Source organism: Scophthalmus maximus, chromosome 16 (genome assembly GCF_022379125.1).
Source record: "Scophthalmus maximus strain ysfricsl-2021 chromosome 16, ASM2237912v1, whole genome shotgun sequence".
In the NCBI taxonomy this organism is placed as follows: domain Eukaryota; kingdom Metazoa; phylum Chordata; class Actinopteri; order Pleuronectiformes; family Scophthalmidae; genus Scophthalmus; species Scophthalmus maximus.
The window spans coordinates 19,554,794-19,572,798 of NC_061530.1; the positions used below are offsets into that span (position 1 = coordinate 19,554,794).

The 18,005-nt window shown below is 44.2% G+C and overlaps 2 protein-coding genes across 6 annotated transcripts; both read left to right on the plus strand.

Annotated features, from left to right (window-relative positions):
• The first annotated feature begins 40 nt into the window (after positions 1-40).
• On the plus strand, positions 41-8,904 carry ndel1a (nudE neurodevelopment protein 1-like 1a). Of its 4 annotated transcripts, XM_047327597.1 has the most exons (12): positions 41-406; positions 601-641; positions 735-855; positions 1,774-1,870; positions 4,013-4,166; positions 6,290-6,438; positions 7,204-7,340; positions 7,434-7,607; positions 7,820-7,914; positions 8,049-8,185; positions 8,328-8,362; positions 8,775-8,904. In XM_047327597.1, exons 4-12 carry the CDS (start codon positions 1,785-1,787, stop codon positions 8,807-8,809), a joined length of 1,002 nt encoding a protein of 333 aa, XP_047183553.1. In that variant the 5' UTR covers positions 41-406; positions 601-641; positions 735-855; positions 1,774-1,784; the 3' UTR covers positions 8,810-8,904. The 4 variants fall into 4 exon arrangements, 3 of the variants coding, with proteins under 3 accessions (XP_047183553.1, XP_035468888.2, XP_047183552.1); XR_007029822.1 differs by lacking the exon at positions 8,328-8,362 and having other exon boundaries at positions 8,049-8,266; positions 8,778-8,904; XM_035612995.2 differs by lacking the exon at positions 8,328-8,362.
• Positions 8,905-13,697: 4,793 nt separating this feature from the next.
• Positions 13,698-17,577, plus strand: LOC118287614 (kelch-like protein 10). 2 transcript variants are annotated; one of them, XM_035612991.2, is made up of 5 exons: positions 13,698-13,899; positions 14,691-15,174; positions 15,547-16,158; positions 16,245-16,394; positions 16,691-17,577. In XM_035612991.2, the coding sequence occupies exons 1-5, from the start codon at positions 13,748-13,750 to the stop codon at positions 17,051-17,053; spliced, it is 1,761 nt and encodes a 586-aa protein (XP_035468884.1). In that variant the 5' UTR covers positions 13,698-13,747; the 3' UTR covers positions 17,054-17,577. The 2 variants fall into 2 exon arrangements, with proteins under 2 accessions (XP_035468884.1, XP_035468885.1); XM_035612992.2 differs by having other exon boundaries at positions 13,707-13,811.
• Positions 17,578-18,005: the final 428 nt, after the last annotated feature.

Below are 18,005 nucleotides of genomic sequence, written 5' to 3' on the forward strand. Positions count from 1 at the left end.
AATATAGTAAAGTAAAAAACGAATAAATATATTTGCTCATAATATTTACTCATGCCAATAATTTGGATATTTTATCTCATTTACTATTTCATAATTTGAATTGATAATCTCATACTTTTCTTAATTTGAATTTATTATCTCTTATTTCTTATTTCAGTGGTTACATCTCAAACTTTAAATTGTTATCTTCATTTCATTTTTCTATATCGTTATTCAAATTTAACATATCTTATTTTTGACTTTCTATGTGTTTATTTTGTTTAATTTTTTTAATCATAATTTGCCACACCCTGCTGCGGTATATGACCAGCAGTTGGTGCTAATTTAGCATTAACTGTGATCCATGCGCAACCTTGTGTGCAGCAGTGACGCCCGCGAGCACGAGAATAAAGAGGGGAAATCCACAGTAAAACAGAATTCGTTTTTCTCTATCGTACTTTAAAAAAACAACTATACTCTGTCAACAGAGAAACGTTTCCTCAGTATGGATGTATTATACATGTAGATGTATAATTCTTTTAAGGATTTTAAGGATTCAACATTAAACATTATTTTTTGCATTTTCTGGCTAAATACATAAATTGACAATTTAATTTCTAGGTCTCATATTTGAACTGGAGCCCAGAGGATCTTTGACAAAGGTTTGTAGTTTTTGGTTTAATTTCATTCCATTTAATTCCCTTTTTTGTTGGTTAGTTTGTGTTTAGAACTAACGATTTATAATACATATTTAGGGTGTACTTCCCCTTTAAGCGACCTGCTGAGTAAAGATCGTCAGACAGTGAGAGGAGGAGTCGCTCGGCCTCAGCAGCTCAGACCTGCGGGCGCGATGGACTGATCCACACCGATGTCCAGGTACTGACAAACATGTCCGCTCATTTTCATCTTATTTTCTTTTCATTTAAAACACATTTAAAACTGAAGAACTCCAGCGCTTCAGCTTCAGGGTCCATCGTGTGTCCGGTGCTCGGCTTGTTCTCACGCCCACATCTGACAGCTGAGCTCAGCATCATCTATCATCTGTCGCCAACGTCGGTGTCATTTTCTGGTTCTGTGTTTTTTGTTTTAATTAAATCCAATAATTAAATTTCATGTTTTTAGTCGCATGTATTCAAATATGTCGTTTGTAATACAGTGGAGATGATCGGTGTCCAGCAGCAGCACCCCCCCCCCCCCCCCCCCCCCCCATTAGACCCGTCTCTCTCACTAAGTATGGAATTAAGATCAGTGGGTTACTGTAACAGTAAGACTTCTGACTTTAGTCTCATGATCCTGCCTTCATCTAGAATATGTACCTTTTTAAAAAATATATTCAATTTCAAAAAGGCCAAACATGCAGTTTAAATGAGGGATATTTAATTTTCTGAAAATATAATTGTGTGACAAACCCCAGGCCCACGTCATGACGCTGTCAGGATGCCCCCCCCCCCCCCCCCAGGCTGTGGGTGACATGGTTGGATATAATCAATGATGAATTATTCAGGGGATGACAGAATGATTTTTTTTGCAGGCCAGTATAAAGTATGTAGGTCATTGGAGCCGATTCTCTTTATTTATTTTTCCTTCCTGTCTTTTCTTGCACACGAGCCTCTTCACTGTGACGCTGGACGTCTCGTTCTTCACTGACACACTTCACATAAATGAAGCATCTCTTCTTCTTCTTTCGTGACTTAAATTCAACTCTTTATCCATCAGCTCGTCACTAAAGATCCGTGACCTTGTACTTTTTTTGTCATCACTCTTTCTTGTTTCCCCAACGCCTTTTCTCCCCAGACTCGTTTGCCATGGAAACAGATATGATTCCGAAATTCTCCTCAAAAGATGAGGAAATCAACTTCTGGAAGTCTCTTTCCCTCAAGTACAAGAGAACGTACGTACAGTAATTGACTCATAATAATAGTTTTTAGCACATTGGTGACATAAACCTGCTGACATTATTCAAAGACCTAAACCAACAACACATTTATTTATTTAAACTCTACCACACACTGTATTTGTGACTTGTCTATAAAGATTTGCACATTCAGTAGGAACCAATAACCAGTGAATCTGGAAACAGCTGAGAGACGAACAGTGTGTCGGCGTTTGTGTGTTCGTGGTCTTTGGTGACTATAGATGGAACAGACTGTAAATAAAGATGGACGACATTGACAACTCCACAAAAGCGAGGCCAAAACCTCTCGGTCGCCCCCTGGTGGCTGACTGCAGAACAGTTAATAAGCCCCGCCCCCTCTACGTTAGCAGCAGATGGGACTTGTACAAACAAAAAAAATCAAAGTTCATGTTAAAGAAATGTTCCCAAAGATGTTTTTTTCTGTCATTTGAGGTCGTTGTTATCGCACAGATTTATTTTCAAGTGTTCATGTTTCTGATGATATAAAAAAAAAACGGGCTCAGACGTCGCGATTGACGGCTGCGAATTACTCGTGATTGGTCGATCGCGTTTGTCAGCAGGACGTCGATACGGCTCAGACTCCAAATGGCGTCACAAGCGCAAGATGGCCGCGCTTTTGTGTATGTGAGAGATTTTGTCTTCGTTTTTGCACAAACAAGGGGGGAAGTGGAAGCACGTCGTCCATCTTTATTGACAGGCTGTGATGACGGAGTGCAGGTTGTTGAAGTTTGGATTGACTGTGTGTGTTGTCCAGACAGTTTATTGATGGTAGGTCTTCATATTTGGGTTCGACACGTCTCTTGATTTGTGGTCAGATCACGAGATCCGGCCGTCGACTCTTCGGTCTCTGTGGGAAACGACAGGGAGAAAACTCCACCTCAGGAATGTGTCAGTTACTTTGTGAGCTTCAGTCGCGCCCGTTCTCACACTTTCATTTATAACAAAGATAAAAAAACTGTTTGCATATCCAGTGACACTCGGTAGAGTTTTATGCGAGAGGAGCTTTTGTTAAGCTTCGGTCGGAAACCTCTCCCTTTTTTTTTTTCTTCTTCCCCAAAGCGACGGCTCATCTTTCACATTCTCGTGCGTCTTTGTTGTCCCATGTCTGAATGGGCTTCATGTAACATGCGTCGTTCCTCACATTATGATGATCTCAAGGTTTTGCTCCAATTGGTTTTATCAAGTTTTATTCTTATCCTAGTGGTTGTTCACTGAACGCCAATGTTTTGTAAATGGATTTTCCGGTTCCACCTCCGGAGCTTTCGCTCACGCGACGGCCGGTTGGTCCACTTTTAGTCTGTCCGTCCATGTGTGCTCATCCATGACCACACATCGACACACACTCACTTATGTAACCTTCAGTCCTCCGTCACATGTCCCCTCAGAAACCTGATCGCTCACATCACAGTGTCTGAAAGGTTAAAACTAAAATATCAATCCAGTTTAACGACGAGCATTTCTTGGTAAATCCCTCATCGACCGTGTGCAAATCTCAGTTTGTCTTTGGGTTGTGAAAGGTTGTGTCTGCTCCACACTGTGAGCATGGGATGACGATGATGATGATGATGATGATGATGATGATGATGATGCAGAGTAAAAGGTGCAAAGATGATGAAAGATTGCCGACGTTCAATCCTGGACACTATTTCCACGAATACACTTTCTGTTCATGGCGTGATACTCACAAATCAGGACTATTCGCAAATAAACTTTGGAAAAGTAGATTTCCATGATTATTGTCGTAGCAGCTTTTCCCACGACAAAGACAAAGAGGAGGGGAGCTGTGGTTTTCGGGATTCCTTCCGGCCACCTCCACGTTTAGCTTCCTGCAAGTTGCTTCCTTCCACTGGCAGCATGCTCATATGCAGAGGTTGAATTGGGACTTGTGCTGAGTGGGAGTTTTTCCATACTGAGGTTGTGGTGTGGATGAGACAAAGACAATAACAAAACCCCTAAACCACCAAATAGTCAACTGTCAAGAAATAAATAAAGATTGAAAAATGGTTAAACGGGTTCCGACTGGCGGTTTTTCGGGCGCGTCTCCCAGGCCGAGCCCCCCGCGCCTCCGTCCGCCTCGACCACGTCGTCTGATGCTTTACTGCTCTCTGTCGTCCGCAGCTGCCAGGAGGCGCAGGAGGAGCTGCTGGAGTTCCAGGAGGGCAGCAGGGAGCTGGAGGCCGAGCTGGAGGCCCAGCTGGGCCAGGCCGAGCATCGCCTGAAGGACCTGCAGTCCGAGAACCACCGCGTCAAGAGCGAGGTGGACACGCTCAAGGTGAAGAGCGCGGTGTGTCCGCTCCCGCATCGGCAGAAGATGCAGATCAATATGGGTTTCATCAGCCCTGGTGGACATCACCATGATCTCTGTGAAACTATGATGTTGCTTTTTTTTGTGACGAAACCATCAGAGAATAAGCTGACAGGAGAATCACCTCTAAAATGAATCATGAATCTCTTTTGCGTTCTCTCCAGAAACACCAGTATTTCACCATTAAAGTCAGACGTGATCAGAGGGCAGTCATTTCGTGACCCCTCGGATTTATCTTAAACCCCTCGGGGGGATCCACACCCTCAGATTGGAAAACACTGACGCAACATGACAAGATCAAATATTGAAATACCTGACTGTTGCGTCGCATTGAAGGACCTCAGCTGTGAACGCGACTCTCACCGCCAATGTAAAATTTATGAAGCGACCACCATTTTGTGCCGTGTCTAACTTTGAACAAGCACATTAAGCTCTGAACCTCCTCGTCGTGTCTCCTGGAGATGAATATTTGATGCCTTTTTATGATTCTTCGTAGTCTCGTCCTTGAGTTGGGTCCCTTGGGAGTGGGGAGATAGTGAAGTGGCGCTGGAGCAGCTGCTGCAACTTACACTCAGCACTTACTTATTCAGTCCAGCGGGTCCTGCGGTGCCGCTTGGCCTTTCTGGTTCCACATACAGTCGGAGGTCGTGGGAGTATTGAGGTCACATCGATAGATTTGTCCGATGCACAGATGACAGACTTGGAAGGTGATGACCTTTCTCCTCGGGAGGAGCAAGACGTCCCGTCTCCTCCCTGGGGATTATGCTCCTGGAGGTGGGACGGCTTGTGAATCCATGTGAAATCTAATCTCACTTCCAATCTCGACACCTGCTCTGGTGCGACTCTCATGAATAATGCAGCCGGTCGCGTCTCTCATTCTTGTTTTCCCTCCATAACAAGCCAAAGGCACATTTGTGAGACCGAGTCTCCGGCCGGGAGGAGATGTTCGTGCCGAGGTGTCGTTTTCCAGACGAGCCGCCGACTGCGTGAACGAATAAATATGTAAATATACATGTAGACATAAAGAGGTGTCAGGTAGAAAACACCGCTGCGGTTGTTTTTCGTAGCAACGCTGCACTGTGGCTTTTCAGGAATGTGATGTTGTTGGTGTTCATTATAAAAACTGTCGGGTCAGTGAAGTAGTTTCACGCACGGATGATGTTTCAGTACAAACAACATGTAAGACAAATATTTCAAAAAGTACAAAACTCCCATCGATATTTGTTTGTGAGTTTTGGGACTTTTCTGATTAGTTGTGGTGGTTTCTGTTTTTTGTTGGTTCATTTGGGAAAAAGTACAAACCTACGGTGGCCTTGATGCGAAACACACACCAGCATGATCGACAACATAACGCTTCTGTGAAGACAATGAGCTTTTTAAAAGGAATTGGCAACATTCAGAAAACATTACAGAAGATATTATTAAAAAAAAACACAAAAACATTTCAGAGGACATGCACATTTTCGAAAACAGCATAACATTTTATAAACCGCTGCATATTTCAGAAACACAACATGTGGGACACGATACGACACATCAGCAAACGCAGCAACATTTTAGAAAATGCGTCATTCTACTAGGAAATCAACAAATCAGGAAAAATAACATTTATCAAACACATTAACGTTTCAGAAAACACAACAATGGGCGAAACGTTTTGTAATGTTATGTTGTTGTTTTTTTAAATGTTGGTACGTTTTCTGATTTGCTAACATGTTTCATCTGATGTTCCTGTGTTTTGCCCCTCAAGGCCACCGTACCAAAGACCATCGCAGCATAAGATCTGTCTCACGTGTCGTATATTTCACCGTGAATGAGACTCAGAGACCAAACAGACGTCTGTGTGACCTTCGTGCGGTCGGCGGCAGTCAATTCAGACGGCAGATATAGGTCAGACGTTCTCCAGGTGATTTTCCTCAGCGCTGGTGGAGATGTAGGTCACAATCTCTGTGGAGAGGAGGGAAATGGAAATGAAAAATGGATGATGAGATCTAGGTCTCATCATCCTGCACGGAGCTCTGCTGCCCAGCATGTAATAGATCACTGACTGCTCTTCATCCCGCCCTCTCCTCCTCCTCCTCCTCCTGCAGGAGAGGCTGGAGCAGCAGTACTCCCAGAGCTACAAGCAGATCTCCATGTTGGAGGACGACCTGGGACAAACGCGCAGCATCAAGGAGCAGCTCCACAAGTACGTCCGAGAGCTGGAGCAGTCCAACGACGACTTGGAGAGAGCCAAGAGGTCAGTGGGGACTAAAAAAGAAAAAAGAGAGACTTCAAGAACCCTCATATTTCTCCTGAGCCGGGCTGCACGGTGGTGAAGTGGTTACCGCTGTCGCCTCACAGCTGGAAGGTTCTGGGTTCCAGTCCCGGTTCAAACCAACCAGGGCCTTTCTGTGCGGAGTTTGCATGTTCTCCCCGTGTATGCGTGGGTTCTCTCCGGGTTCTCCGGCTTCCTCCCACAGTCCAGAGACATGCAGAATGGGGTCAGGTTCATTGGAGACTCTGAAGTGACCGTAGGTGTGAATGTGAGAGTGAATGGTTGTCCGTCTCTGTATGTGGCCCTGTGATAGGCTGGGACCTGTCCAGGGTGAACCCCGCCTCTCGCCCAATGTGAGCTGGGATTGGCTCCAGCCCCCCACGACCCTAAGATGGATAAAGCAGTAGACGATGGATGCTCCTGTGCCTTGTTTGGTCACGTGTCTTCTTAAAGAGTTTGTTGTTCCAGAAATATTCTCTAACCTTAACAGCTGCTCTGAGCCCACTTTTTTAATCTATATGAAAATGTTGCTAGAGATAATTAATTAGCTAATGGTTAAAATTGGACTACAAATCAATGCCGCACGAGCCGGAGATATTGATTCTCTCATCAGTCATTGAATAATCCTTCATGAGCAACATCGGGACATTGGCGTATCAGAGGAGGGGGGGGGAAATGAAATGTCCGCTTCTTTAGATTGAAGTTGGATTCCTGATTGATGTTCTCGCTCTCGCCGTCTCCTCTCAGGGCGACCATCATGTCCCTGGAGATGTTCGAGCAGCGTCTGAACCAGGCCATCGAGAGGAACGCCTTCCTGGAGAGCGAGCTGGACGAGAAGGAGTCTCTGCTGGTGTCCGTGCAGCGGTTGAAGGACGAGGCCAGAGGTGATTATTGACGCATTCCACCGATGAGTCTGTCTGTCAATCACAGCTCCGGCTCATCCACATGCGGCTGCTGTGTGTCGTCCCCCCCCCCAGACTTGCGGCAGGAGCTGGCCGTGAGGGAGCGGCAGGCAGATGTCACCAGGAAGTCGGCCCCGAGTTCGCCCACACGGGAGGATGTGAAGATGGACACTGCGGTGCAGCCCTCGCTCTCCCTCCCCGCCACCCCACTGAGCAAAGGTCTGGATAACGCCTTCGCCGACCCAACAGGTAGCTGCCGCTTCTCAGACGTCCCCCTTTTTTAAATTTTTTATTTCATCATTACTCAAGTGCAGGCGGGGGAAATAATGGGAGCTGCCCTTTTGATGATTCATGACTGTCTGAAATCTTAATTTACCGACTATAATATAAATGTTTGGGTACACGCCCATAGATTTATGGATATAATACATCATTTTGTCTTTGAACTCTCTCCTGTTCAGTTCTACCAAACGGCTTTGGCAGCAACTCGCCGTTGACTCCGTCTGCCAGAATATCGGCCCTCAACATCGTCAGCGATCTTCTCCGGAAAGTTGGGGTGAGTCACTCCCTCAGTCCCACTTCCTGTGTTTCCGTCCATTTCATCCCCGTGACTTCAGGTTCTCCCCGCTCGATCACACCGTGAGCTTCATGTAGCGTCATCATCTTCTGCTCATGTCTCTCCCCCAACAGGCGCTGGAGTCCAAACTCGCCGCCTGCAGGAATTTCGCCAAGGACCAGAAGGCCAGGAAGGCGTTCGCTCTGGACAACAGCAACGCGCTCAACGCAAACTACTCGCAGTCGCTCCACACGTCGTATTTTGACAAAGCGTGAGTGAAAAAGCGAAACCTCTCCTCAAGTGCTCAGTGAGGGATGATTCACGACGCTCTCTTCTCAGATGCGTCTGCCAGGTGCCTGACGTGTGTTGTTTTCTGAGACGTGTGCATTTTTGTTGTATTTGTTTCCCAGCAGGACAGAGATGGTCACATTCCCCGCATTGATTCTGGGTAATTGCAGCAGTCGGGGCGTGTGCATGCTGCCGCTGATTACGAGAATTACTAGAAAAACCATCGCTGTGTGTGTCGGGTGACGTTCTGGCCTCTGACTCTTCCGGGGTGTTGGTTGTGGTGCAGGGAATGTTCCTGCTGCCTCTTAACTCTGAGCGAATCTCCTAGATCTTTCTGTCTATATGCTGTCACAACTTCAAAACAAGAACAATTAACTTCAGTCCAGGACCTCGTGTGCCTGCTCGGCCCGCACACTAATCCATCCATAAATACTGTATCTGGTCATATCAGTCGGTAGAAGTGGGTTAGTTCTTGTATCGGGACACATCGTGCATTTGGTTCCTGTAAAACTCGTCCAGTGATTCGAGGGCCATCTGTTCTAATGCTACTCTCTTGCTGTTTTTCTTCGCAGCAGGTCGGGGAATGGGCTGCAGCCCGGCGCCCTGACGGCCGTCACTGTCCCTCCCGCCGCCTCCTCCCCGGGCTTAGTGCCCCTCGCTGTGTGACGGTGACCCTCCCTCCCCCTCGACCCCCAAGACCAAGAAGAAATCACATCCGAGAGTCGCGACAGAGAGGCAACACAAACGGCTCACGCTGCAAAACTCTGGTCTCACACTTGTGCTTCGTCTCTGCTGTAGTTTTATCGGTTCCCCGTCTGTATAATTAACGTGTGACTGTATCCACTGTTTGCTCACGGACCTGTACAAGGGAAGACGGCGACGCCCTCGTCTGCTGATGACTCATTTAAAGATTCCTAGAAGGAACGAGTGCACCAAATAATCTTATCATCTCAAAAGGGAAATGTTATGCAATTGATGTTTTCTTGATGACACTGTTTCCTTTTGAACTTAATATTCTTTTAAAAGCTTCTTTTTTTTCTCCCCCACAACTTATTCCAGCAATAACTTCAATCAGTAAAGTTTCACTCAGAAACCATGAATGCAAAAATTACAGGTTTTAATGGTTTGGCACATGTGCAGACGTCCTGAATAATCATGTGACCGACGTCTCCGTTTATTATTGATGTTATTGTTGTGTCCAACACGTGAGCCTGATGTTTTAAACGTCGTCTCTGGCGTCTGGTGAAGGATTCAAGTGATTCTTGTCGTTTTCTCGTTCACCCTGTGATTCGGTTTCAAATCTTGTCTAAGAAAGGAAAAAAAAACGAGGGAGTGTTAGTGTCATTGTCGTGGGCCAAACTCACCGGTAACTTCTGAACCATGTGACATGACGTGTACAGTATTGGTCATATTGATCGTTATTTATAGACGGCCGGTTGAAGTGGTGCTGTCGTAGTGTTCAGACCAGTTAACCAGCCTGTATTATCCTGTTAGAAAATTTGGCTTTTTGGTTTTCTTTTTGATTTTATACACAAATAATTTTCAGTACACGATGAGTAAGTGAAGCACTTTGACCTCGCGTGGAATTTAAATGTCACTTTTGTTATTTTTATCCAAGTGCAATATTGCCTGTTTGTGGATTTGATTAATCTCAACTTCTTTTATGGCATGTTTTAATAAAAGTCGTCATTAAACTTATAACATTTGTTTTGTTTCAATCGGCTCTCGCTGTGGAGGAGATTAGCCTGTACAAGTTCCTGTTTCTGATTTGTCAATGGTTTAGTCCACAAAATGGTGAATATGCAGACAATTTTGGGGGGGGAAATGCTGGTAACATTTGATGTTTTTTTCTGACTCAAACATATTCAATTAACAAATGATGTATAATATTTTCACCAAAGAGCTAATGTTCATATTTGAGTAGCTGGAACCAGAGACTGATGGTGTTTGCTTTAGAAATTACCAAAAGGACTGATTGACTTTCTGTCTCGTGATTTGGACTTGATGAATACACAAAGTTTTACAAATGTTTTATTCTATTTACGACAAATCAAATCATCTTACAAACAAGTTTCTCATACTGACGGACAGTACTGAAGTACTGTATATAATATAATTTTGCCACGTAATACAATTTTTATATCATTTGACAATTTATTTGAAAACACGCTCTGCCTTACTGCTCAACAAAAAACGCAACTGAAAAATACTAACGCAGTGTCAAGGAACTGCTGCTTGATTTATGTGAAGTGCAAACAAAAGCAAAAAATTTACAGAATCCATGATGAGGAGCCAAACTCTTTAAGGAAATTATAAAATAAAAAACTGTTATGGGTTCTTTATGTTGATGCCACCACTGCTGCCATCTGCTGGATTAACAAGAAAGTACAAGAAAAAATTAGCTGATATGAAAAACTTTTGGCAGATTGACCATTTATTATCAATAAACATGTGTCTCAAAACAGACATGAAATAGTAAATCACATCTTTCATCCATATGCGTGAACACTTGAATGAATCCATGGCGGGAAAAATTATCAGAGGTTAATTTAAAAGCCTCTTCTGTCCTGGCACACGAGTGAATCGGGCTTTGTACAGTTACAACATTCATACATTCATGTTGTGTCCACTTGTGGAGACCAGCTCATCAGGATCTCAGCTGCTGCTGCTGCCACTCTTCTTCTTCTCCGCCAGCTCCTCCATCTGCCTCTGCCTCCTCTCTAGCACCTCCATCCTCCGGAGGTTGTTGCGCGCTCGCTCCTCGGCCCGGAGCTCGTCCACGTCCGCAAAGAAGCTGTGTCTGAGGTGTGAGGAACAGGGTGAAATAAAAGGGGAAGTCCATTTATTAATAATAATAATAATAAGAAGAAGAAGAATTCATTTTATTTGTCGGCGCCTTTCAAGACACCCATGGACACCTTACAAAACATAAAGAAGACATTAATAAAAGCCCAGCACATATATCAATAGTAAAATCAGGTGACTAATTAAAAACCTTTTAGTCAATAACTCAAGGTGACTATAGTTAAACACGTTTAAAAAACATTTCACTTAACATTTACCCTAGAAACAAGACAATTTCTGAATATACTCACGTCAAATATGTATATTGTGATATGGAGGCGAATCAACATTTATTTTATGACTGCTGCTTAGCAACGTTTCAGACAAATGTACAGTACCGACTTTAGATGTTTCACCAAAACATTTGTCCCAGACGATTATTTATTTGTTGGTAAAAAATATATATATATTTTAGACTTTCAGACATTCTTTTTGTGAAAAGTTATTTTTAAGTGAGACATTTGTACACAGTTTTTTTTTTTTAAAGTAACAGACCACGTAAAAGTTAAGGACTTTTTAGGCAGATCATGGCCCAGAGCATAATTTAACAAATATGTCAAACAAATGAAACACAACATAAAGCGAAACAGTCGTGAAAAACATAAAACCATTTTTTTAAATTGTCGGGTGATTTTTGTCCTTCAGGGCCGCCGTACCGCCCAGAGCTGTCCGCAAGATTAAATCTCCACATGACTTATCAAATTAGCGGCCTTATAATCACCAAACAAATAATATGTAAACACAGTGTTACATTCCAAAAGGCATGTGTTAGAAATATTGTCATATACGATGACATTGTAGAAGAAAAACAAATAAAAACAGCGCGTCAGTATTTCAGGAAGTGACGGCTACGGAATCCCAGGAGGTACACGAATGGCGAATCGGCATGAATGCGATTTCCAGAAAACTCGTCATGAAAATAAATAAAACCTACAGACACAATTTAGCAATAAGTAATTATAAAGGAGTTAATTTGGTTTTACATGTACATTTATATACTGTCTGACAGAATAGGTGTAATGCAAAAACACGCACGCAGGACATGTGATGAATAAATCCTCCTACCTGTTGAAGAAAGCTGTGGCCAAACCGACGACCAGCGTCCCGAACAGAACCGGCTTCGTCAGTCGTTTTCCTGCGGACAGACGGTGTTGATTCATCGCGGCAGGAGCAGGGAAGAGACGTCACACGGACACGAAAAACAGGGGACACGCGACGCGGGGCCGAAGTTGGCTTCACGTTCACTCGCAGCTTCCGGTCCCGGCAGTTAAAGGGAAAGTTAAGGGGGAATCTTAACTTCACATTGCTCAACTTCAAATTGTAGGCTAGGGCCTTTTTACTGTTGTGAAAACATGTTAGACGTTATAGGAGAAGACTTAACGCTGTCTGAAACCCACTCAAATTTGTAAAAACCTTTATTATATTCCTGAAAATACATGAATCTCGACCACATCAGAGCAGGTCCAGATCAAAAAAGCAGAAATCTACACTAGATTATCCTGGAGAGGCTGGAGACTGTTTTAAACATTTCATTTCATTCAGATTCAGATTCATGAAACAATATATAGATACATGCATTTTAAATAGTAGCGAAAAGTCAATATATATTTATTCTCCATGTGCAACTTCTGCTACTGCTCTGTATATAGTATTTATATTTTTTATAACATTTTCTGTTATATTTTGTACATACCTATTGCTTTTTAAAATTTCTTGCTATATTCGTCTGTCCACTTTGCTGCTGTAATGCCCAAATGTCCCCATTGTGGGACGAATAAAGGTATATCTTATCTCTTATCTTATATATATTACTCTAACCCTAACCCTAACCCTGACTCAGTTTGTCTGTGTCAAACTGCAGTAATCAGCTATGTGTGAAAGGTTGCCATGGAGATAACATGATTCCCAATTCCTTTCTTTGCCTGCTTAAAATGTTGGCATGGTGCAGTAGTTAGTTGGCACTCCTCTCACTCAGAGGCCTATAGGGCCCAGAGTATAAAGTGTTTGTTTCCAGAGTCACATTGTGTGAAAGACCATAAGAATCTCTACGTTTTGATGTAAAAATAATGTATGAAGAGTGAAAATTGTGGGAATGGGAGCGAGTTGAAGAGACATTTTAAAGATCAGTTCAGCTCCTCTCCACTCGAGCTCTGGACATTAGACACTAATGTTAAAGTGGGACAAGGGCTGAAAGAGTTCACTTGAAAAAAGTTGAATGTTTTGAAAAGTTTTAATGGGATTTTGAAAGTTGAACGACGCCTTGAATTACTGAAAGATCTGGAACACTTTAAGGGTTGAATGGAGTTTGTAGCTGAAAGTATGAATGAGTGGATAAGAAGTGAAAATGCACAAAAATGTGTACTTTTTGAACATTCCCTGCATTTACGTCAATGGAGCAAAAACCACGGCAAAAACGTTGAACATTTCGGAAAGTGTGACAGTTATGAAGGAGGTGAATTCCTGTCGGGACGTCCCGACGGAGTCATGCGTTTTGATGTGGAGATGTAATTGCTCAAACATAGGTTTGGTGTCAATTCATTTCCCCTATGATGTGATGACATCAAAGGAGAATCAATGAATCCCGACGATTATTGCATCACGCAGTGTCCGACAGTGACATCACACAGGTCTGTTCACATTCCTCCATCAGACCAAACAAGCCGAGGTGAAGCACAAATGGCCAGACTCTCCTAAGATCCAGATGAGTAACCAGCGCGTATATCCACGTCTGTTGGGTCCAGCGTTCAACGAGCTTCGCTTGGAGGGTAAATTCTGCGACGCAATCATCCAAGTTCAGGATGTGGAGTTTCCGGTCCACAGGGTCGTCCTCTGTGACTGCAGCTCCTACTTCCAGTGAGTTGGTTACCTGATGTCAGGGAAGCAGAGGGATCTGTATGTCCCTTAGATAAACAGAGAATCTCAACAGTTTAGTTTGAGTTAATGAGGAACAAATCCATCTCAACAGAGTTGCAATGATTGATATTATATATGCTGTCCACAACTAGTATTGACTAGACTACTAATATTGCAGCTCATCAGTCATTTCTGAATAACTCTGAGCTGCGATAACCAATAAGACTGTATTTCTGGCTTTGTGTCCAATGAGAAACACTCTTTCTTTGAATACAATCTCTTTTTTATTGGTGAATCTTTCCTAAAGTCCTACCCGAACCAGGGTATGCATCCCACCCCTCACCCTAACCCTAACCCCTACCCGAACCAGGGTATGCATCCCACCCCTCACCCTAACCCTAACCCCTACCCGAACCAGGGTCTGCAACCCACCCCTCATCCTAACCCATACCCCAACCCGAACCAGGGTCTGCATCCCACCCCTCACCTTAACCCATACCCCTTACCGAACCAGGGTCTGCATCCCATCCCTCACCCTAACCCCAACTCCTACCCGAACCAGGGTCTATATCCCACCCCACACCCTAACCCCAATCCTTACCTGAACCAGGGCTTGTATCCCACCCCCACCCCTCCCCCCTACCCAAACCAGGGTTAATTGCCTTTTTCACTTTGGTCACCTGGTCCCTTCTGCATGAGACGTGCTCAGAGTAGTTTATGTTGTCATTGTCAGTGTGAAAAGTTTGAGTATGGATCTTCACTCCTCTGCTTTGTCTCCCTCTTGACCTCAGAGCTCTCTTCAAACACTGGATGACCACACACAAGAAGGTTTTCAACATACCTGGCCTGACTCCTGAGATCATGCAGCTCATCATTGACTTTGCATACACAGGCTCTGTTAATGTGACAGAGGGCAACATACAGGACTTGATGCTTGTTGCCGACATGTTAAATGTCATGGACCTCATGCAAGCCTGCTCCAGCATCCTCTGTGAGCAGCTCCGCCCGGAAAACTGCATTGGCATCTGGCAGTTCACCAAAGTCTGCACCAGCTCAGAGCTGCAGGAAAAGGCCTACCGCTACATCATCGACCACTTCGAGGCTGTTGCTTCCAGTAATGAGCTCCTGGAGTTCTCTGTGCAGGAGCTCACCGAAATCCTGAGCAGAGATGATCTCAACGTGAGGATGGAGAGAATCGTGTTTGAGGCCATCGTTCACTGGATCGATCATAAACCTGAGGAGCGAGAGGAACACATCACTGCACTTTTGTCTACGGTAACATACCTTTATGTCACGACATCTAGTCCGCACATCTTCAGCATTTACTCTGACATTGAATGCTGTTGACTTTAAAAGTATTCTTCAACTCACAAGTGTTTCCTGTGAAGCTAGAGGCAGAGGCACGTGCCCTGTCTTGCTGCTGGGAGTAGAATGTGTATTAATCCCCAAAAACTGTACAATTCTGTCCTGATTGAGAAAAAAAGTTGCTAAAACCGATGGTGCCCTAACTTAGCTGTTCTGGCCCTTCTGTGAGTAGTTTGCATGTGTGTAGGTTTTCTCTGGGTACTCTGCCTCCCCCCCACTGTCCCAAATACAGAACATGCCATTTAGGTTAATGGTCTTAATTGTTCTCTTATCCCTCTCTAGGTCCGGCTGGCCCTGACAAGCTTAGCCTACATTCGGAGCACTGTGTCGACCAATCCGTTGGTGAGTCGCAACTCTGAGTGCAATAAGATCACCGATGATGCCCTCAAAACCATATGGCACAAGCTGAGAAACAGTCCGAGGCCAGGTCTCTCTAACCCTTATGCCCGTCCTCGTCTGCCTACTGCCATCATGCTCGTCAGTGGAGGCTGGAGCGGCGATCCAACTGGCGAGATTGAGGCGTACGATCCCCGCTCTGACGTCTGGACAAGCCTTCCAACAAATCTGGACCATCCTCGGTCCTACCACGGCACCGTCTTTCTCAATGGATACTTTTACTGTATTGGCGGCTTCGACAGAGTGCAGCATTTCAGCAACGTCAGCAAGTTGGACGTCCGCACACACACCTGGTATGAGGTGGCGCCCATGCACAACCGCCGCTGCTACGTGAGCGTGACAGAACTGAACGGGTCCATCTATGCCATGGGAGGCTACGACGGCCAATATCGCCTGAGCAGCGCAGAGCGCTACACGCCCGAAACCAATCAGTGGACGCGTATAGCGCGCATGCACGATCAGAGGAGCGACGCCAACTGCGCAACACTCCATGAGAAGGTTTGTAAAGTGAGAGAGGATCTGGGCCATCTTGATTTTAGTTCTGCATAATCTTTGTGTATCACTGTTGCTCCTTTCCTCCACAGATTTATATCTGTGGTGGTTTCAACGGGCTTGAGTGCCTGCAATCGGCTGAGTGTTACAATCCAGAGACCAACCAGTGGACGATGATCGCCGCCATGATGACCAGGCGCAGTGGAATTGGCGTCGTCGCGTTTAAAGAACAAATCTATGCAGTAAGTGCATGAAACACTGCTGACACCCATACAGGAGCAGTAGTTTGATTGAATCATACTTCATTCTAGATTTATATAGATTGTTTCTTGTTTGTTAATGGTGCAAATTTACCACCAAAAATACATGGATATTATGTAATGCACAGTATCTGACCAGCACATTTATCCATCAAGAGTCTACGTGGGCCAGCTCAACATTACCATGCTAACACTCTAACCTCATGGTGCCGCTTCTAATCCACCAAAGTTTTATTTGTCCATTCAAACCTTTGGTCCACAACGTTGCCTTCCAACAGATTGGTGGTTTCGATGGCAACGAGCGTCAGCGCAGCGCTGAGATCTACGACCCCTGGACCAACCTCTGGCGGGCAGTGAGCCCCATGCTGAGCCCCCGCAGCAACTTCGGCCTCCAAGTGATCGAAGACCGGATCTTCGCCGTCGGTGGCTTCAACGGCTTCCACACCACCAACGAGGTCGAGTCCTACTACCCTTCGACAGACTCGTGGGCCGAGTGCCGCAGCATGGAGATCTCCCGCAGTGCCCTGAGCTGCTGTGTCCTGTGCGAAATCCCAAACATGGGCGATTACACTTTCTCCCGTGACGACCTACCGCGTTTAGATTTCGAGGACAGGATGGAGGAGTACCTGTCTGACAGCTGAACTGATTTCAATAGTTAGGGTTACCACAACCCATTCTCCGCTGCAAGACTTTAACATAGACTGCGGAGGGAGCTCCAATCATGCACTGAGTATCCCTCCCTCTCTATCTCATTTTCTCTGTCCCTCTATCTCTCGTCTCTATCCTCTCTCCTCTTTCCTCTCATCTCAACCCCATTTCTCTCGTCTCACCCCAACCGGTCGACTGAGTCCGGTGCTGCTAGAAATTTCTTCCTGTTTTTTTCCCCCTCCACAGTTGCCAAGTGCTCGAACTGTTGGGCTACTCTCTAATCATGTAAAGTGTTATTGAATTCAATTCACTTCAATTTTATTTATACAGCGACAACATACAAAGGCACTTTACAAGGTTGAGACCTCACAGCATTGAATGGCATTGCTAAAAGTAATCATGATAATAAAAGAATCATAATAACAATAATGATCGTAAAAACAACAATAATTATGATATTAAGAAGAAGAATTGAATTGAATTGAACTTGTTTTAATAAATCAATTTTTCGGTGAAATTGCTGGTGCTCTCCAACGTTTGTGACGTGGGCCAACATATGGGAGGGCCAACATATATATGTATATATAATATATCAATTCAATGATATTATTTTACAGAGGTATCACTATGTTTTTATTTTCACTGAACCTGAAAGACAGTAAACTGGTCTTTTTTTCTAGATACACACGGGCGTTGATGAATATTGATTAAATATTTGTCAGTGGCACAATTATGAATTTTAACATTTAAAAAATGTTTCTTAGGTGTAATTGAAAAACAAAATCACTGTATGTTTCATGTGTCTTTCATTTTCATATGATTTTATTTTAAACATTTATACCAGTTTATATTGGTTCTTTATTTTCATAAATTTCAAAGTGGGTTTTCAGGCTTTACCTGAAATATCTAAACACGCTTTCGAAACTGAGGTAAGATGTAAAGTTA